Below are 22,072 nucleotides of genomic sequence, written 5' to 3' on the forward strand. Positions count from 1 at the left end.
TGTATGATTCTTCCTCTGTAACTTTTGAACCCGTTTGACAAATGTGCAACTTTTTTAATAATGATGTCTACAGTCGGTTTATAAGCCATCTGAGGACTGGTGTAGATTCAGTTAGCGCAGTTGCAAACGATGCAACAAACTGAAAAGTCGCACATGATAAATCTGATTTAGGTGCATTCACACCACGTTTTTGCAATACAGTTCCCGTATCAGGTTTTTGATGACAAATTGATTCCTCAAAACCGGACTAAACTGTATCAAAACTTTTGTACAAATTTTAACCCATATACAGTTGAAAACAGTATACGGTTTAAAAAATGATGACCAGTTGCATCCGTTTTTTAAGAAAAAAAACATACGTTTTTAACATTTCACTCTATTATGAATAAAGTTTCACTTGTTTGATTGAAATTCCAAGAAAAAAAACTGTGCAAAGTAAAAAAAACTGTATGGTGAAAACCGGATGGAACCATACGCACATACAGTTCTGTACGGTTCCCATTGACTCCCATGTTAAAAAAAAAAGTATATGGTTTAATACAGTGTTTCACCCGGACCAAAAACCGTGTTAGGCTACGGTTTTGGGTATGAGAAAAAAACTGACAAAACCTTACAGGATGCAAAACGGACACAACCTGATGCATCTTTTGGCATATGGTTTTCAATGGAGAGTCAATGCATACGGTTTTCAATACGGTTCCCTACGGTTTTCACGTAGAAAACATATATGGGAACTGTATTGCAAAAACGTGGTGTGAATGCAGCCTTATACTACAGGGAGCCACTCACTACAGAGAAGATTCTCAGCACTAGTATATTCATCTTAAATGAGGCTAGAGGAGAACATAGCTTGTTCAAAGAACCCTATTTTCACTACCTAATTTCTTCAAGGGGGTTACTGTTAACCAGGCTTCCTGACTCCCAGGATGTAGGAGAAACCAGTAAAAGCTCTTGCGCCCATTGGACCTCTATTGTAATAAGTTGTAACACTACTGTGTCCGTCATCCTGCTGTCTCTGTCCCCTTTGATGATCCCTCTGGATCATTGCCCTTGTACTATGTCATACGGATAAATCTATAACTGAAATCAAAATACAAATACCTGTAGAAATTCCTCTCTTATGTTTTTCAAGCCTCCTGGCTGTAATACTGTCAGATGAAGAAAATTCCTCCCATAATTATCAGTCAGCTTTACATCAGCTCCTAAAATAAGATATATAATAACCAATTAATAAATCATAAAATATTCATATTCATATTCATAATAAGTCATTCAAACCTTCATATTTGTAAATAGACTGTTAAGTAGGAAATTAAGAAACATAGTTTTGGAGAAAATGGAGTGTCAGACTCACATATTACTAATAGTTATATTTTAAAATATATATATATATATATATATATATATATATATATATATATATATATATATATCACTTACTATTTAAAGCAGTGTTCCAACAGTAGCTTTTGTGTGAAATATGGATCTTGGTTCCCCAGCTACTGACAGCTCTAAATATTATTGTGTCTTAGAGGTCCCAGGCATATCATTGGCACAACAGTCAAGACCATTTCACTAGAAAATAACTCTAGGGTCTTTGGGAGACTTTTGCTTTTTAATAATCATTGTGGCTTACATCCACTTTACTGCATATTATTATTATTATTATTATTATTATTACTACAGTAAAGTAACTACAAACACACAAACAATAAAATAGTTATTATGGTTAGCCAGTGTGATATTTAACTCAGAGGTGTTGCTTCACTTTCTATCACAAGGTCATGATTAAGCGCTGTTGATGGAGTGAAACCAGCCCGGGGTCAGTGTTCGTGATGTCACGCCATACCCCCTCCATCTATGTCTATCGTAGGGAGTGTGACGGCTAGTACATAACCATCATACCTCCTTTCATAGGCATGAATAGAGGGGATACCAGTCATCTGGCACCGAGCAGAGTTCTCTCCTTGCACCCGATGACTGAGGTGCCACGGCGTGATCAGACCTCTTATCTCCTATCCTTTGAATAGGGAATAAGATGTCTATGGGTGGAGTGCCCCTTTACTACAGCTCAACGCACCAACTTCATTGGTAGCAATCCCTAAATGAGTGTATACTGTATAGAACGTTCAACACCTTGTAAAGTCAATGCAATGCTTGTTTATTACAAAGTTCTACAAAAAAAACATCACATTGATAAAGACTAATAACATATTGCCCACACTTCTAAAAAAGATTGATTGCACCAGGTCTCACTCCTGAAACCCATTGATACCGATAGTTAACAGCAAAGAAAGTGAGCCACAGCGCACCGCACACTCCCTGGCCTGTCCTCTTTACATACAGGTGGCCAACATTGGACGGAATATTCCATGCATGGTCTGACTAATGATTTGTACAAAGGAAAGACTATGTTGTTGTCACAAGTCTCTATGTCTCTTTTGTATCCCATGATTTTATGAGCCATCTCAGCCGCTGCTTGGCACTTGTTGCTAAAGTTGAGTTTACTGCAAAAATGGGCAGGCCAAAATGATTGGCACCCTTAACTTAATATTTGGTTGTACACCCTTTGGAAAAAAATAACTGAAATCTGACATTTCCTATAACCATCAATAAGCTTCTTACACCTCTCAGCTGGAATGTTGGACCACTCTTCCTTTGCAAACTGCTCCAGGTCTCTCTTATTCCCAACCGCAATTTTAAGATCTCTCCACAGGTCTTCAATGGGATTTAGATCTGGACTTATTGCTGACCACTTCAGAACTCTCCAGCACTTTCTTGCCATCCATTTCTGGGTGCTTTTTCACATATGTTTGGGGTCATTGTCCTGCTGGAAGATCTGGGATGCAAACCTAGCTTTCTGACACTGGGCTGTACAGTGCGACCTAAAATCCATTGGTAATCCTCAGATTTCATGATCCTCAAATTTCAAGGCTCCCAGTGCCAGAGGCAGCAAAACAACCCCAAAACATCATTGAACCTCCACCATATTTCACTGTAGGTACTGTGTTCTTTCCTTTGTAGGCCTCATTCCATTTTCGGTAAACAGTAGAATGATCTGCTTTACCAATAAGCACTATCTCGGTCTCATCTGTCCACCAAACATTTTCCCAGAAGGATTTTGGCTTACTCAAGTTCATTTTGGCAAAATGTAGTATTGCTTTTTTTATGTCTCTGTGTCAGCAGTGGGGTCCTCCTGGGTCTCCTGCCATAACGTTTCATTTCATTTAAATGTTGACAGATAGTTTGCTCTGACACTGATGCCCCCTGAGCATGAAGGACATCTTGAATATCTTTGGAACTTGTTCGGGGCTGCTTATCCACCATCCAGACTATCCTGTGTTGACACCTTTCATCAATTTTTCTCTTCTGTCCACACCCAGGGAGATTAGCTGCAGTGCCATGGGTTGCAAACTTCTTGATAATGTTGCACACTGTGGACAAAGGCAAATCTAGATCTCTGGAGATGGACTTGTAACCTTGAGATTGTTGATATGTTTCCAAAGTTTTGGTTCTCAAGTCTTTAGACAGTTCACTTCACCTCTTTCTGTTGTCCATGCTTAGTGTGGCACACACAGACACACAATGCAAAGACTAAGTGAACTTTTCTCCTTTTTATCTGCTTTTAGGTGTGATTTTTATATTGCCCACACCTTTTACTTACCCCAGGTGAGTTTAAAGAAGCATCACATGCTTGAAACAGTCTTATTTATCCACAATTTTGAAAGGATGCCAATAATTTTGTCCAGCCCATTATGTCCAATTAGTTTTTTTCCTCCCTTTTTTGTTTTAGCTCCAATACGCACAAAGGGAATAAACATATGTATAGCAAAACATGTGTTGCAATCCTTTTCGGTGAGAAATACTTAATTTTCTTGAAAAATTTCAGGGGTACCAACATTTATGGCCATGACTGTGTACTCTTAGTTCAGTGTTTCTCAAGCGCAATCCTCAAGCATGCCCCCCAACAGGTCATGTTTTCAGGATTTCCTTAGTCTTTCACAGGTGATATAGCTGTAGTAATGCCTGAGTCAATGACCATAATTATATCACCTCTAAAATACTAAGGAACTGTTGGGGGTACTTGAGGACCCTGCTTGAGAAACACTGTCTTAGTTGGCCTTCCTGAAGTTTTTAGTTTCTAGAAGTGACCCCAATTGTTTGGCCCTGTACTAGTTGTTAAGACCCTATAGCATTCAGATCAATGATCATGTAGCACAGCCAAAGACTGGAATTAAGTTTACTTAACCCCTTCAGGACGGAGCCCATTTTGGCCTTAAGGATCGGAGCGTTTTTTGTACATCTGACCACTGTCACTTTAAACATTAATAACTCTGGAATGCTTTTAGTTATCATTCTGATTCCGAGATTGTTTTTTCGTGACATATTCTACTTTAACATAGTGGTGAATTTTTGTCGATACTTGCATCCTTTCTTGGTGAAAAATCCGTAAATTTGATGAAAAATTGGAAAATTTAGCATTTTTCTAACTTTGAAGCTCTCTGCTTGTAAGGAAAATGGATATTATGAATAAATTTTTTTTGGGTTCACATATACAATATGTCTACTTTATGTTTGCATCATAAAATTGACGTGTTTTTACTTTTGGAAGACACCAGAGGGCTTCAAAGTTCAGCAGCAATTTTCCGATTTTTCACAAAATTTTCAAACTCAGTATTTTTCAGGGACCAGTTCAGGTTTGAAGTGGATTTGAAGGGTCTTCATATTAGAAATACCCCATAAATGACCCCATTATAAAAACTACACCCCCCAAAGTATTCAAAATGACATTCAGTCAGCCTTTTAACCCTTTAGGTGTTTCACACGAATAGCAGCAAAGGGAAGGAGAAAATTCACAATCTTCATTTTTTATACTCACATGTTCTTGTAGACCCAATTTTTTTATTTTTACAAGGGGTAAAAGGACAAAATTTTTACTTGTATTTGTAGCCCAATTTCTCTCGAGTAAGCACATACCTCATATGTCTATGTAAAGTGTTCGGCGGGCGCAGTAGAGGGCTCAGAAGGGAAGGAGCGACAAGGGGATTTTGGAGAGTACGTTTTTCTGAAATGGTTTTTGGGGGGCATGTTACCTTTAGGAAGCCCTTATGGTGCCAGAACAGCAAAAAAAAAACACATGGCATACCATTTTGGAAACTAGACCCCTCGGGGAATGTAACATGGGATAAAGTGAACCTTTATACCCCACAGGTGTTTCACGACTAAAAATGGTAATAGCAGAAAATACCCCTAAAAATTTGAAGCCCAATTTCTCCCGATTCAGAAAACACCCCATATGGGGGTGAAAAGTGCTCTGCTGGCGCACTACAGGTCTCAGAAGAGAAGGAGTCACATTTGCTTTTTGAACGCAAATATTTCTCTGGGGGCATGCCGCATTTAGGAAGCCCCTATGGTGCCAGAACAGCAAAAAAAACCCCACATGGCATACCATTTTGGAAACTAGACCCCTCGGGGAACGTAACAAGGGGTTAAGTGAACCTTTATACCCCACAGGTGTTTCACGACTTTTGCATATGTAAAAAAAAAAATTTTTTTTTTACCTAAAATGCTTGTTTTCCCAAAAATTTTACATTTTTAAAAAGGGTAAAAGCAGAAAATACCCCCCAAAATTTGTAACACAATTTCTCCCGAGTACGGCGATACCCCATATGTGACCCTAAACCGTTGCCTTGAAATACGACAGGGCTCCAAAGTGAGAGCGCCATGCGCATTTGAGGCCTAAATTAGGGATTGCATAGGGGTGGACATAGGGGTATTCTACGCCAGTGATTCCCAAACAGGGTGCCTCCAGCTGTTGCAAAACTCCCAGCATGCCCGGACAGTCAACGGCTGTCCGACAATACTGGGAGTTGTTTTGCAACAGCTGGAGGCTCCGTTCTGGAAACAGTGGCGTACCAGACGTTTTTCATTTTTATTGGGGAGGGGAGGGGGGCTGTGTAGGGGTATGTGTATATGTAGTGTTTTTTACTTTTTATTTTATTTTTTGTGTTAGTGTAGTGTAGTGTTTTTAGGGTACAGTCGCACGGGCGGGGGTTCACAGTAGTTTCTCGCTGGCAATTTGAGCTGCAGCAGAAAGTTTGCGGCAGCTCAAATTTGCAGCCAGATACTTACTGTAATCCTCCGCCCATGTGAGTGTACCCTGTACGTTCACATTGGGGGGGACATCCAGCTGTTGCAAAACTACAACTCCCAGCATGCCCGTTGGCTGTCGGTGACTGCTGAGAGTTTTAGTTTTGCAACAGCTGTAGGCACACTGGTTATGTATCACTGAGTTTGTGACCTAACTCAGTGTTTCACAACCAGTGTGCCTCCAGCTGTTGCAAAACTACAACTCCCAGCATGTACGGTGCATGGTGTACGGTGACTGCTGAGTTGTAGTTTGCAACAGCTGGAGGCACACCGGTCGTGAAACACTGAGTTAGGTAAAAAAAAAAACTCTGAGTTTCACAACCAGTGTGCCTTCAGCTGTTGCAAAACTACAACTCTCAGCAGTCATCGACAGCCAACGGGCATGCTGGGAGTTGTAGTTATGCAGCCAGCAGATGCACCACTACAACTCCCAGCATGCACTTTAGCTGTTTGTGCAAGCTGGGAGTTGTAGTTAGACAACAGCTGAAGGTACACTTTTCCATAGAAAGAATGTGCCTCCAGCTGTTGCAAAACCATAAGTCCCAGCATGCCCATAAGGCAATGCTGGGAGTTGTGGTGGTCTGCCTCCTGCTGTTGCATAACTACAGCTCCCAGCATGCCCTTTTTGCATGCTGGGAGCTGTTGCTAAGCAACAGCAGGAGGCTGTCACTCACCTCCTGCTGCTGCCGGCACACAGGTCAGTCCCGCCGCCGCAGCTGCTCCTGGGGCCCCGATCCCAACAGGGGCGCCGGGGATCGGGGTCCCCAGCACCCGGGGTCGTCTTCCCGCACCCGCTCACGCCCTCCGGAAGAGGGGCGGAGCGGGTGCGGGAGTGACACCCGCAGCAGGCGCCCTGATTGGTCGGCCGGTAATTCGGCCGACGAATCAGGGCGATCGTGAGGTGGCACCAGTGCCACCTCACCCCTGCAGGCTCTGGCTGTTCGGGGCCGTCAGAGACGGCCCCGAACAGCCATGAATTCCGGGTCACCGGGTCACTGGAGACCCGATTGACCCGGAATCGCCGCAGATCGCTGGACTGAATTGTCCAGCGATCTGCGGCGATCGCCGACATGGGGGGGCATAATGACCCCCCTGGGCGATATGCCGGGATGCCTGCTGAACGATTTCAGCAGGCATCCGGCTCCGGTCCCCAACCGGCTAGCGGTGGGGGCCGGAATTCCCACGGGCGTATGGATACGCCCTCGGTCCTTAAGGACTCGGGATTCAGGGTTTATCCATACGCCCTATGTCCTGAAGAGGTTAATTAAGCTTAGTAATGACCAGAAGATTACTTTTTAGATGCACAATTCATTCATCACAAGTTATTTAAAATCAAAATCTTCAGATTAAGTATGAGATTGCCAGACAAGTAATACGTGTTTGATCTGTACCTCTCTCAAGAAGTAAATTTACAATCTTCCAAGAAGAACATGAAGTAGCCATCAGAAGTGGAGTGCGTAATTCATTATCCACACTGTCAATATTTGCTCCCTGTAAATAAGAGAGCAATGTGAGCACAAAGTGAAGGAAACATATGACATAGCATGTTAAACCAATAATAACCGTACAGACAGTCAGTGGAAAAGCCATCAACTGTGGTCACAAATATACTAATGACTACACATTGCCCCCCTGTGGTAATGTACAAAATCTGTGAATTAGAACTGGAGGGCCATTTGATAACTGGAGAGTTACATGGATCATATGCCTATTAGTCAATGTATGAAATTTAAATATTTTAACCCATTGACGACTTTGGAGGTAAATGTACGTCCTGGTGCGGTGGCACTTAACACACCAGGACGTACATTTACGTCCTGTACATGAAGCAAGCTCGCATCATGCACGGCAGGTCCCAGTTGTTATCAGCACCAGGGACCCACCGGTAATGGCGGACATGAGCGATCCCGCTGATGTCCACCATTAACCCCTCAGATACCGTGATCAATACTGATCACAGCATCTGCGACAGTGCGGCACTTTGATCACCCAAGATGGCGGACGGAGGTCCCCTCACCTGCATCCCGTCATCATCCTGTTGTCTTCGGCTCTGGTCTGCAATTGAGCAGACAAGAGCAGTAGATAGCCGACAATACTGTTCAGAACATGCATATGCCTGATTTTAAAGTGTCCCTGTCACATTAGGAAAGTTTTCATTGGTCTGGGTCTGACTGTCTGAACGAGTGTAGACAAGCGCATGGCTAAGTGCTGTTTCTCCCCACTATACACACGAGACAGAACATGGTCGCCTAGACTTTCTATTGATGTTCTTCTCTGGTCTTGCAAACAGACTGGGACATGAATGTGCTTAACACATGCTTCTTCCTACTCGGTGTAACACCAGTGAGGGTCTAAATCCCAGATCCTCCCTACTTGGACTAACAATTGAAACTTGGACTAACAATGGTGAAAACATTTGTCATGTGCCTAGGACATGTCAAAAAAATTCCCATTTATGTAATTGTATTACTGTGTTAGTATTAAATAGTATTAAATTATGATCATTGTACACTAGTCTTTTTGTTTTCTACTTTGCTGCAATAATGAGGAATACATTTAACTATAAAAGACACAGAAAAAACAACAACAAAAAGTAATAAAAATGTCTAAACCTTTAAATATATTAAATGTATCTGAAAACATATTAAATTCTATTGGGATTATCCTCTTTACAGATGCTAATTATAAAGAACATGTACAACGTTTGTAAATATGGGTACAACTTTTTTTTTTTTTTTACCAGTGGGTTAAAGCTTTAAATCTACGCTGTTCTAAAAGTCAGAATCAAGTTGTATACTTTTAGGCAAAACGTCAGAAGTTGTAAGTGATAAGATGGTGAGTGAGGATGACTGGCATGTGAATGTACTAGTTAAATATTTAATTGGAGTAAACCGAAGTGTACTCTTGTAGAAATGGTCTGGATATTCTGCAGCAGAATTTCCTTGTAGCAATTGCCCTGTGGTGGGGATTTTTTACTGTAGCATGTCAACTGTGTAGTCATATGGATTTTACTATAGGGCAACAGCAAAATCAACAAGTGAGGATTTTTATACAATCTCTTTTTTTTAACCCTTTAGGGTAAATTTTTATTTTTGCGTTTCACTATTTTTTCTCCTTGCGTACTAAATAATATAATACCTTTATTTATCTTTCTATACAGCCAGATGAGGGCTTATTTTTTTTTATTGTACTTTTACTATTCGATTGTACTTTGTAATGACACCTTTCACATTATCAAAAAATGTACAGCACAATCAAAGAACAAATATTGTGTTAATTCTTAGAGGTTCGTTTTTAAACAGGGCACTTAACGGTAAAACTGATATGTTGTATTTATTCTGTGAGTTAGTACAATTACAGTATTATCCAATTTACATATATTTTGTTTTATTTTACCACTTCTTAAAAAAAATGTACTTAAACAAATAAATACGATTAAAATTGTTCTATTCTGATCCCTATAACTTTTTATTTTTTGATAATGGGACTTTTTCGATAATTTTTATTTTATTTTGTCCTGATTTATTATGTGACCATAAACTGAAATTTTGGTGCTCACTGAGCTGGATCAATAGAGTTTCTGCAAATTTTAAGCTGCAAATATCATGCTCATGCAGCAGAACTAAAACATTTATTTTAATTTTATTTTTTTGGAAAAATGGAAAAAGTGGGGTAATATGAATATCTATTGGTGGAGGGACTATATTTTAAATACATTTATTTTGTATCTTTATTTAGTGCTTTTAGAGGACTTTAATAAGCAATCATTAGATTGCTTATATTGACCAATGCAACGCATTACATTGATAAATTTATTTTGCAGTCTGCAGGCTGTATTAGCAGATTTAACATGGCTGGCATGGAGGAATTCAGAGGCCTCTGGCTGCCATGGTAACTGATTGGCACCCAACATTAGCAGCAGTCTTTAGGCCATTTAAATGTTGTGGTCTCTGTTTTACAGCACAGGTCAGCAAGGTCAGCAGGTCTTAGATTTTCCATTGCGGATTCCACTGCCCAAAGTCCTGCTGCATGTGATGTACCCTTAGGGTATGTTCACACAATAGAATTTCCGTGTGGAAATCCGCACAGAGATTTCGCAACAGCAAGTCCAATTGATATTAATGGGTTTCTGCTGCGCTTTGCAGAGTCTGCAGAAAGAATAGGCAAGTCTATTCTTTTAGCAGAGTCCGCACAGAAAAGGAGATTTTTTAACACTTACCGTAAAATCTCTTTCTCGAAGGATCCATTGGGGGACACAGACAGTGGGATACAGACAGTGGGTGTATCTTGCTGTCTCTAGGAGGTGTGACACTATGGTGATAAAAAAAAAGTCAGCTCCTCGCAACAGAATACACCCACCTTCAGGCTCTGAGCTAGTCAGTTTAAGTTCCAGAGCAATAGGAGGAGACCAATAGGTCATGGAAAAACCACAAACTGTCCGAGAACCAGAAGAAAAAACTTAACTGAACACACCCTCGGACAGAGAACCAAGGAAAAAACCCAAAAAGGGTGGGAGCTGTGTCCCCCAATGGAGACAGAGATCCCCCTTCGAGAAAGAGATTTTACGGTAACTGTTAAAAAATCTCCTTTTCTCTATCGGCTCCATTGGGGGACACAGACAGTGGGACGTACCAAAGCCATCCATTGGGTGGGCAGATAAGTAATCAGGCAGATGGCTGATCAACTGCCGCCTGCAACACCTTACGCCCCAGGGTAGCATCAGCCAATGCGAAAGTATGAACCCGGTAAAACCTCGAGAAAGTGTGCAAAGATGACCAGGTAGCCGCCTTGCAAATCTGCGAGGCCGAGGCTCTATTCTGGAGAGCCCAGGATGCCCCAACAGAATGTGTGGAATGAGCCACAACCCTGAAAGGAGGAATCTTCCCCTTACAGTGATAGGCTTCCGAAATGGCAGACTGAATCCATCTAGAAATGGTGGCCTTGGTAGCAGGTTGTCCCTTGTGAGGACCTTCCGTAAGGACGAGAAAGGAATCACACTGTTGAAACGAAGAAGTGATTAGTGTTGAGCGGCATAGGCCATATTCGAATTCGCGAATATTCGTGAATATATGGACGAATATTCGTCATATATTCGCTAAATTCGCATATTTGTAATATTCTTGTTTTAGTTTTGCATATGCGAAAATTTGCGTATGCGAACATTTACATATGCAAAAATTAGCATATACAAAAATTAGCATAAGTGACAATTCGCATATGCGAAAATTTGCATGCCAGTCTCACACAGTAGTATTGGAGCCTTCTTTACACCACACAAGCTGGAAGCAGAGAGGGGTGATCACTGTGATGTGTACTGTGAAAAAAAAAATACAATATTCATAATTATGAATATAAAGTGCTATATTCGCGAATATTCGCGAATATGCGATATTCGTGAATAAAATTCGCATTGCGAATATTCGCGAGCAAAACTAGAAGTGATGGAGAGATAAGACCGAACAGCCCGAACAACGTCCAACTTGTGCAGTAAGCACTCCCTAGGATGAGAAGGAGCCGGGCAAAATGACGGGAGAACAATATCCTCATTGAGATGAAAGGCCGAGACCACCTAAGGTAAAAAGGAAGGGTCTGGCCGGAAAACAACCTTGTCCTGGTGGATCACCAGAAACGGAGAACGGCATCAAAGAGCTGCCAATTCAGACACCCTCCGGATGTAGGTGATAGCCACCAGAAACGCCACTTTCCAAGAAAGGAGGCGGAGAGACACCTCACTAAGGGGCTCAAAGGGTGCACCCTGGAGGGCACTCAGAACCAAATACAAGTCCCAAGGAGGAGAGGGAGACCGATAAGGAGGAACAGCATGCGCCACTCTGGCGTGCGCCACTCTGCAGCGTGCGCAACTCACTTGCAGGAAGGTCCGGACATGAGGATTAGAAGCCAGGGGCCGCTGGAAAAGAACAGTAAGGGCCGAAACCTAACCCTTAAGGGAACTGAGAGACAACCTCAGTTCCAACCCCGACTGCAAAAAGGAGAGAAGACGGGGAACAGAGAAGGTCACCGGGAAGAAGTCCTGTGCTTCACACCAACGAAAATAAGACCTCCATGTACGGTGGTAAATCCTTGCAGAGGAGGGCTTACGAGCCTTGAGCATGGTGCAAATGACTTGGGAAGAAAACCCGGGGACCCTCAAAACCGCGGTCCCAACCGCCACTCCGTCAAATGCAACTGTAAATTGGAGTGGCAAAGAGGACCCTGAGAGAGCAGGTCCGGACGTAGCGGAAGGCGCAGTGGAGCGTCCTCCAGGTGCCTGACTACGTCGGCGTACCATCGGGGCCAATCTGGAGCTACCAAAATGGCGGGGACGCCCTCTGCCTTGAGCTTCCTCAGCACCCTGGGAAGAAGCGGAAGAGGAGGGAGCAGATAGGGTAGGGCAAACCCCTCCCAAGGAATCACTAGGGCGTCCACGGCCAGAGCCTGAGGGTCCCGGGACTTGGACACAAACGGAAGGATCTTCCGATTGTGCCGGGACGCGAAGAGGTCCACGTCCGGAATGCCCCAGAGGTCGCAGAGTTGCGCGAAGACCTCTGGATGTAGAGACCACTCGCCGGGGTCGAATGAGGACCGACTGAGGAAGTCCGCTTCCCAGTTGAGCACCCCCGGGATGTGAATCGCCGAAATGGCCGGAACCTTGCTACCCGCCCAGGAGAGAATCTTGGTCACATCGGCCATGGCTGCCAAGCTGCGAGTGCCGCTCTGACGATTTATTTACGCCACGGCCGTGGCATTGTCCGACTGAACGCGGACAGGACGGGACTGAAGATGGGACTCCCAATGAAGAAGATAAAGAAGAATTGCAGGTAATTACAATATGTTTCGGAAGAAGGGTCTCCTGGGGAGACCAGAGTCCCTGAACCGTCCAATCCCTGAACACGACCCTCCCCAGCCCGACAGGCTGGCATCTGTTGTAACAACCTGCCAGGGAAGGGGAAGAAACGACCGCCCTAGGAGAAGAAGGGGGGAGTGGAGCCACCAGAGCAGAGACTGATGAGCCCTGCGAGGGAAAACAATCTGACGATCGAGAGACAGAGGAGACCTGTTCCATCAGGAGAGAATCGCCAGTTGAAGGGGGCGGTAAGGGAACTGGGCAAAAGGTATGGCCTCCATAGTTGCCACTATCCGACCCAGGACTTCCATACAAGTGCGGATGGAGACTGAGACCCGGGTCCGAAGGGAGCGGACCCCCGACCGGAGCGCCAGAAGTTTGTCCGGCGGAAGACGAATTCGGGCAGAGGCCGTGGCCAAGTGAAGTCCCAGAAAGGTTAGAGACTGGGTAGGACAGAGGACTGACTTGTCCTGGTTGACCATCCACCCGAAGCGAGTCAGAAGGTGGAGAGTGACGTCCAGATTCTCCAGAGTCTGGGCCCTGGATGAGAAGGTCGTCCAGATAGGGTATCACCAAGATTCCCCTCAACCGTAACAGGCCTATCACCGGTGCAAGGACCTTTGTAAAGACCAGAGGAGCCGTGGCTAGACCGAAGGGGAGGGCTACAAATTGAAAGAGCCCCTCCGGGACCGCAAAGCTGAGGTACCGATGATGGCCTGGAAATATTGGCACATGGAGGTAGGCATCCTAGATGTCCACCGATGAAAGGAACTCCCCTTGTTCCAGGGACGCCACTACCGAATGGAGAGATTCCATTCGGAAGTGGCGGATGAGAAGATGATGGTTGAGACACTTGAGGTCCAAAATTGGATGCACAGAACAGTCCTTCTTGGGGACCACAAAAAGATTTGAATAGAAACCCCAAAACCGTTCCCCTGGAGGAACAGGAACAATAACCCCCTGGAGAAGCAGAGACTGGAGAGCCGCTCGAAACTGCTTCGCCAGAGGAGGAGACCGGGGGGCCCTGGGAGCGAAAAAAGCGATCCCTCGGAAGGGATGCAAATTCGATCCGGTAACCGTTGGACACCACGTCCCTGACCCAAGAGTCTTGAATGTGAGAGGTCCAAATGTCTCGAAACCGCGGGTGGGGGCCTCACTTCATTCAGAAGTGGGCTTGCAGTTGCCTGATTTGGGCGCAAAATGGCCGGACCAGTTGGAGTCCGACTTCCAAGACGGGCGAGCCCGGAACGAGGGAGCCTTCTTGTCCCGCGAGGGTGCCTGCCCAGACCCCTTGTTGGAGCTGGAGGTCCGAAAGGACCGAAAGGAGAAGGACTTCCTTTGGGAAGTAGGGCAAGCCTTATTTTGAGGTAAAAAGGAACTCTTACCTCCCGTTGCCTCGGAGATAATCTCATCAAGGCATTTGCCAAAAAGACGGCCACCTGTAAAGGGAAGCTCAGTGAGAGATCTTTTGGAAGCGGCATCCGCATTCCAAGCTTTAAGCCACATACAGCGGCGGAGAGTCACTAGGTGATCCACAGCATAGGCAGAACAACGGGCTGCCTGCATGGAAGCTGCGCACAGAAAATCCCCTGCTTTAGAGCATTGGAGAGCCAAAGCAGATAGATCCTCCGGGGGGGGATCCCGCTAAGATATCCTGACAGAGCTTTTGGCACCACTCCGACAGAGCCTTGGACACCCATGTCGAGGCGAAGATGGGAAGAAGAGAAGAGCCAGCAGCTTCAGTGGCAAACTTCCGTAAGGATTCTACCTTCTTGTCCGTGGAATCCTTGAAGGCAGCGGCATCTGCCAGAGGCAATGTAGTCGCCTTATTGATCCGGGAAATTGGTGGATCCACTGAGGGAGGGGAAACCACCTTAGTGACAAAGACCTTGTCAAATGGATAACGTTCCTGAATTGACTTGATTCCCGGGAAACTCTTGTCACGATGTTTCCATGCGGTTTCCAGAATGTCGTCAAAATCAGCGTGAGAGCTGAACTTCTGAGGTGCTGGCTTAGCACGATGAAAGGATACTCCTGGATTGACATCCAAAGATCCTGGGTCCTCTAAGTGAAAGGTGTCTCTTAGGGCTGTAACCAAAGAGTTCCCCGTTGCAACTGAGTCCGGGCGGTCCTCTGAGTCAGATGCCGGCTCGGAAGCCTAGTCCACCAGTTCACCAGGGGAATGAGAATGAGTAGAGGCAGTCCTGGAGGGGGGCGACTCTGACCGAGTATGCGGCTGTGGCGTGGCAGAGCGGCGACTCCGAGAACGTCCTCTGGTGGAGTGATGTTTGTGCCCAGATGACAGGGGGGGGGGGGGAGGCGGGACCCACGAGGGGAACGCTCACGTCTATCTGAAGACTCATTGGAAGAGTCAGACGAGGCACCCCTAGGACGCTTGTGAGAGCGTGAAGTATGTGGAGATGAGGAGCGAGCCCTTCCAGAGGTCCTGCGCAGGGAAGACCCCTTCAAGGCGGACACCACTTCTTGGGAGGCCTCAGCTACCGAGCGGGAGACTTGGGTCAAGTCAGCCATATACTGGGTCAGGGAAGAAACCCAGGCTGGGGGAGCGGCTGGATCCACCGGGACCGAAGGGGCATCAGGGGGTACCAGGGGGTCTGGGGGAGCAGTGGAGCAGGCAGGGCAAGTGGGCTTGGCAAAGCCAGACATCTTGGTATTACAGTGCTTACAGAGATAGTAAGTCACTGAAGTTCCAGGTCTCTGTTTAGAGGGAGGAACAGCTCTGGGTACGGACATAATGTGGGAAAAGTCTGTGTCCCCTGTCAGCTGCAGTGAGGAAACTCGCTCTGTGCAGCTAGAGAGTGAAACAGGCCAGCCAATAGGAAGAGAGGGGCGTGCCTGAAGCAAGGCACTAAGTAACTGGCCCCTTCCTACTGAAAATCGTGCCCACGGCGCTGATTAGAGGCTGCTTCGCGCCTCTGAGCGCTCCCAGCCCTGTGGGCGGAGCTATAGACCGGCCGAAGAGAACTGTCATGGCGCCCGCTTCTTGTCCCGAGCGCACCTGTCAGCCGTTTGTGCGCTCGGGGGAATAGAGTGGGTGGCCAACGCCGGCAGAGACTGCCGGAGAAAAGAAAGAAGCTGGCGCTGAAGAGCCCGGCTCATAGCAGCGCCGCGGCTGTCAGCCGCATATAAGGCGCTGCCGGCAAAGTGAAAGTACAGGGGTCTCCAGAGGCTGCGAGTCCATACCTATGGAGAAAAAAGGGGGAAGTACTTACCCCAGTCAGAAGAACTTACCTACTGGAGTCTTCAGTGAAGTCTTCAGTCAGCTTTAGTTACCTGCATCACGCCTGGCTGCTATGCGCGAGCGAGGCGAGCAGGGAAATAGGGGGACCCGGACCCGTGAGGTACCACCCAAGCGCTGACCGTTGGCGAGGGGGGGTTAACAGCGCATATACCGAATGTCTGTGCCCCCTTACTCGCAATGGGGAAATGGGGAACCGCAGTCCCTGAGTCCCCACCTGAAAACAGAAAAGAAAAGGAATAAAAAACTAACATGTCCCTAACTAGGAAAACAAAAAATCAGAAGACCTGGTCTGGAGCAATCCAGACCACGTCCACCTCCTTCAGACACTAAGCTTAAACCGACTAGCTCAGAGCCTGAAGGCGGGTGTTTCCTGCTGGGAGGAGCTGACTTTCTTTTATCACCATAGTGTCACACATCCTAGAGACAGCAAGATACATCCACTGTCTGTGTCCCACTGTCTGTGTCCCCCAATGGAGCCGATAGAGAAATGTATTTATGTCTATGAGATGGCGCATATCTGAGTAGTCCTAGCGCTGGCATGTTCTGCCGGTGCTCTGCTGTCATGGTGATGTCTGCGTGGAAATTTTCTGTGCAGACATTGCCCATGTGAACATAGCCTTAGGATGTAAAATGGAGTATGGGCCATTTAGATAAGTTACCAGTTGAAAGTCTACAAAAACAGATAAGTGGTAAGTAGATAAAGAGTTAGGAGATTATCTCTATCTATCTCACCTACCAATTCATTTCCCTTTACATATACTGTATATGTGTGTGTGAATAGATAAGGGCCACTATGGCATGAATGTACTGCTTAGCTACAGTATCTTTCAATTGTCTTATCCAAACAAAACATGTAGTTTTATTGTTTTATAATGAAAAAATGCATGTCTCTAAGTAAATTCATGTCTGTGTTACATATAGATTTAGGATAAAATTGGTGAATTTATGTGCCACAATGTTTCCTAGTAATATGAAGCTTGGTGAGAATGCTTTACGCCAGTTTTATACAAGTGTAATATGGGCACATTTCTACAGCCACAAGTCTCGGTCTGGTCATAGGTCTCATCACAAAAACTTAAAGCATTATAGGGCTCTATGATGTTGTAGGTTCTGGTCATAAGACCGCAATAAGGCCAGGACAGATGGCCATAATATAAATGCAGAAATGCCTGTATTATGTTTATGTAAAACTGACCTTAGACCTCATTCTCTCCATGTTTTTAGGTACTTCACTGGTTAACATCAGGTTTCTACATGTAGTACATTTTATCAAACATATGCTTTTATTGAGGATCTTAAAAGTGTAAACCACCACCATTTGAAATAATGCAATAAAGAATACTTTTTGGCACATGGACCGATGGGCACATAGGCCCATTACAGGTATGCCTCGTAACCCTTTATTAAAAACATGATGTGAATGGACCCTTACAGGTAGTTAATAAGTTGGCAGCAGTAAAACAGATCTGGATCAGGGAGAAGTGTGGTAATAGGCAAAACAGAAACATGGGTTTTACATTTCGGGCAAATTAATTTGGCAACTTTAAGATTCTTACCAGTTGTAAATCTCCATGCTGCCAAGGTAGAAGAACTATATCATGCAAATAAGATAAATAAACAAAAATTTCAAGGTAAAGAAACAGTCAGTCACTGGGTTCAGAAGGACACGATGATAATCCAACCATCGATCTGAATCCCATGAGTATATGATCATTCAGCCAATCCCAAAATAATCACAAGAAGAGGCAAAAGGGAGTTCAATGGGTTTCAGAAGGGTTCAATTTCCCTATAAGACCTACTAGACAAACAACGAATCTACCGCAGTAAATCTGATTTATTATGTGTAGCCCATTAGTCAATTTGATGATAGAGATATCCAGGATTTAAAAGGGTTTTTAGGCAAATGATTTTAAATTCCTTGCTGTATAATTTTGGAATGTTTACTATGTGATTGATTTTATTATCATTTGTGACTACACTGGCTCCGATCACTGAAGTCATTATCAATAAATAAGTGCTAACTAAATTGTAACAGATAGCAAACTGTTTCTTTTATTATACGGTTAATTAAAAATGTAGTTACCATTGATATTAAATACTCTGCCAGCTCCACATGATCAAACAGGCAGGATCTGTGAGGAAACAACGACAGCACAGAAAGTAAATCCAAGCACAAAAGTGAGGGTTAAAAGATAAAAAAATAAATAAAAAAAACAAGCTAAAATATTTTAGGAAAGTGTTTCATTAAAGCATGCCCCTGATTCTTCCTAAACATGATGCACTCACATTCCTGAGATGCTCACTTCTTCATGTTTGTGTAAATAAAGATAAAATAATAAAGCGCACAGTGGTACTTTGAGTAGTAGTACTCAGTAGTCTGTGGTCAGTCAGAAAACAAAGTCTGCAGCATACAGCAGCTGATAAGTACTGGAAGGATTAAGATTGTTAAATAGAACTAATTTACAAATCTATTCAACTTTCTGGCACCAGCTGATTTAAAAAAATATATATATATAATTCTACCGGAGTACCCCTTAAAATGTTGTTACTTTTAGGCCAAAAATAAAGTTCCAAAAAAGTGGCATAAAGGTCATGCCCCAATTGGCAAACCCCCCCCCCCCCTCACTGCCCGCTAAGCCATGTCGAGCTTGATACAAATGTAATTTATTTTTGTTTCATTTGTTTTGAAAATCTGTCTAATATCATGTACCCTAGATGTTTTAATGCAAACTGTGCCGAGATGTATTCATGTCCCCCCACCGTTCTACAATACTAAGGCTCTGTAGGTGTCTGTACACAGCAATATCAAGTAGGAATGATTCACCACCAGTCATACTTTGTTATATAATCCTCACTGATAAATATTATTTATGGTGCAGCATCAATCATACTGTAAATCACATCTTGGAGCAGGTAAATGTTACTAATCCACAGATGGTAGATGGTTATCATAACCTACTACGCCTGCACAGTAAATACTAGAACTATACAAAGAACTCTATGGCAGATGTACTTCTGTAACCCCCAGGGATATTAGGGGGAGCAGAAAATAAACATTATTCTTAGTATAAAGAAAAGTTACACAAGTTTTTAATATGCTTTCTGCATCAATTGCTGATACAGTGATTCATGATCTTCATTGCTTGCCTTGAAGAAAAATAACACTTTTTTGGTCATGTGATGGACACATAGGTGTATGGCTTATTAGAAATAAGTTGTAGTTATTAAATAATATGATCATATCCACACAGGAGGAATATGACGATTTTTAACTTAAATTTAAGGGTAGAAAAATCTGCAGGGGCATATCAGCACTATTATTTGCTGAATTTGTTTTACCTGTGTGTAGATTCTGAAAAAAAAAAAGTACCCAAATTTCCTATGGCTTTAAATAAAAACATTTGTGGAATGCGCAATGCAGAATTTCTGTGGCGGAAATTTCGCTGTGAATGAGATAGTGGAATCCAATAGAAGTCAATGGGCAGTAAATTTCTGTGAAATTTCCGGCATGGAGATTCCACCGTGTCAATTAAGAAAAGCCACAATAACTCTGCAGAATTTCTGCAACATAAATTGACATGTTGCAGTTTGAGTTGATTTAGTATGAATTTCTTTTACAGCAAGTGGAAAGAGATTTAAAGGGGTACTATGCTGGAGAACATCTTTTTTTTTATTCAACTGATGGCAGAAAGTTAAACAGATTTGTAAATTACTTCTATTTAAAAATCTTAATCCTCCCAGTACTTATCAGCTGCATGCTCCACAGGAAGTTCTTTTCTTTTTGAATTTCCTTTCTTTCTGACCACAGTGCTTTCTGCAGACACCTCTATCCATGTCAGGAACTGTTCAGAGCAGGTCTGCTATGAGGATTTGCACCTACTCTGGACAGTTCCTGACATGGACAGAGGTGTCAGCAGAGAGCACTGTGGCCAGACAGAAAATAAATTCAAAAAGAAAAAACTTCCTGTGGAGCATACAGCAGCTGATAAGTACTGGAAGGATTAAGATTTTTGAATAGAAGTAATTTACAAATCTGTTAAATTTTCTGGCATCAGTTGATTTAAAAAAAAAATCTCTTGCTTTGCTGCCATTTTAATACTTTTTGGACTTTCAACCCGCAAATGCACATAAAATCCATTGTGTATCCACCTTGTGTGAATGTACTGTATAGGTCTTCAATCTGGAATCTAATACCCCAGAATTGAAACAACAGTAAATACAACAAGGATTATTAAACTTCTTCTTTGTGTGTAATAATAAATGAGAGGCCAGAAGAAGCAGATGGTGAACAGGAAGGTGTAATCTACTCTCATCTCTGAACACATTTAAACCATAAAGTTAATGAGTTAATATAATTTACGTTCAGTTCCTAGACTGCGGACATATCTGGAGAACATTCTCTGTACTATTTTAGGTTTATTGCTAAGTGTTAGACGTGTAATTTAATTTCATTATTTGTTCATCATTTCTACAACAATTTTTGTAAGTAAGGTGATTTGCTTCCCAGCCACTGGAAGTGCTGCAGACATTAACTATTCGAACTTTTCGAATGTAATATTATAAAAAAAGAAAAAATAGGAGAATATTCACCATCTGCAGCCATGGATATCATTGTTTAAATAGTAGAGCATTTTTTTCTTTTTCTAATTAGTTAAATAGATTAGATAATATTAGCTGTAAGCTGTAAAACTCTACTAATGTATACATTGTGTTATATAAATATAAGTAACAAGTAATATATTCCTTACTTGTGAAGCGGAGTTTCATTGTTTCCATCTGGCAAGTCCACAATTTTGTTTTCACCGGTGTACGATGAGATCATAAATTTCACAATTTCGGTTGCTCCTTGTGTGGCAGCAAAGTGCAGAGGGGTGGCATTATCAATCTGTGGAAAAATACAGATTCCTTTACCATTAATAGGAAAAGGGGAGACAACAGCACAATATCTGTGGTCACTGAAAAAGTGTTTGTCCAGCTGACAGCTTTCTCTAGATTTTAATGTGATTTTAATATGTTAAGGAGCCCTAAAAGGGTTAATCCACTGTCCCAGTGTTTGGAACATTTTGTTCTGAACGCTGGGTGCGGGCTGCGGGTATCGTGATGTCACAGGCACGCCCCCTCATGATGTTACGCCATGCCCCCCTCAATGCAAGTCAATTGAGGGCCACACCCCATCCCATAGACTTGCATTGAGGGGGAGTGGCCATGAAATCAGGACCCCCCCGCAGCCCGCACTAAATGTCAGACCCCCTACCACAAGCAATCAGGCACTTGTCCCCTATATTGTGGATAGGGAATACATTTTTAAATACTGGAGTACCCCTTGAAAGCAGAGGTCACCAACATTTGTGAGCCGCATTCAACTTTTAGGATTGGTTGAGGAGTTAAGGCTATATACAATACTAAAGTACAGCACTTATGTATCTCCACCACTTCCATAGGTTCCAGAGGTCATACCCCCCATAATTACACAGATACCTCTATCCTGTGGATAAGGCATACGTTTTTAAACACATGGGCTGGCGGCGGCACAATAAGAACTGTAGAAGAAGAATCCCAGGCTGGGCTGCACGAACAAATGCTGGATTGTTTGTATGGTCCTTAAACTTGGGCCGCACTTCTGCCATTTAAATAGGGCAATGTGTGGCCGATAACAATGATTTAATGCGATCACACAAAATATGCAATCTGCCAAATTAATCACTTATCAGGTAGAAGCTCTCCTACCAATGCTTATTTGCCCCCATAATCAGCCCATGTAAAAGGGATTTAACAGTAGGCTGGTGTCAGCCTTTTCACTCTCTGCAAGACAGAGA

General features: G+C 43.5%; 1 protein-coding gene across 5 annotated transcripts in view; it reads right to left on the reverse strand.

The window, feature by feature from the left end:
- The window catches only part of TRPA1 (transient receptor potential cation channel subfamily A member 1), a 148,917-nt gene that overhangs the window by 52,059 nt on the left and 74,786 nt on the right, over nucleotides 1-22,072 (reverse strand). For all 5 annotated transcript variants that reach the window (XM_056522145.1, XM_056522144.1, XM_056522143.1 and 2 more), the window contains 4 exons: nucleotides 21,005-21,141; nucleotides 18,340-18,388; nucleotides 7,542-7,641; nucleotides 1,102-1,202 (listed from right to left, as the gene is read on the reverse strand). In XM_056522145.1, the coding sequence (XP_056378120.1) occupies nucleotides 1,102-1,202; nucleotides 7,542-7,641; nucleotides 18,340-18,388; nucleotides 21,005-21,141 (387 nt within the window). The remainder of the gene's footprint in view (nucleotides 1-1,101; nucleotides 1,203-7,541; nucleotides 7,642-18,339; nucleotides 18,389-21,004; nucleotides 21,142-22,072) is intronic.

The sequence above is a fragment of the Hyla sarda genome, chromosome 5 (genome assembly GCF_029499605.1).
Source record: "Hyla sarda isolate aHylSar1 chromosome 5, aHylSar1.hap1, whole genome shotgun sequence".
In the NCBI taxonomy this organism is placed as follows: domain Eukaryota; kingdom Metazoa; phylum Chordata; class Amphibia; order Anura; family Hylidae; genus Hyla; species Hyla sarda.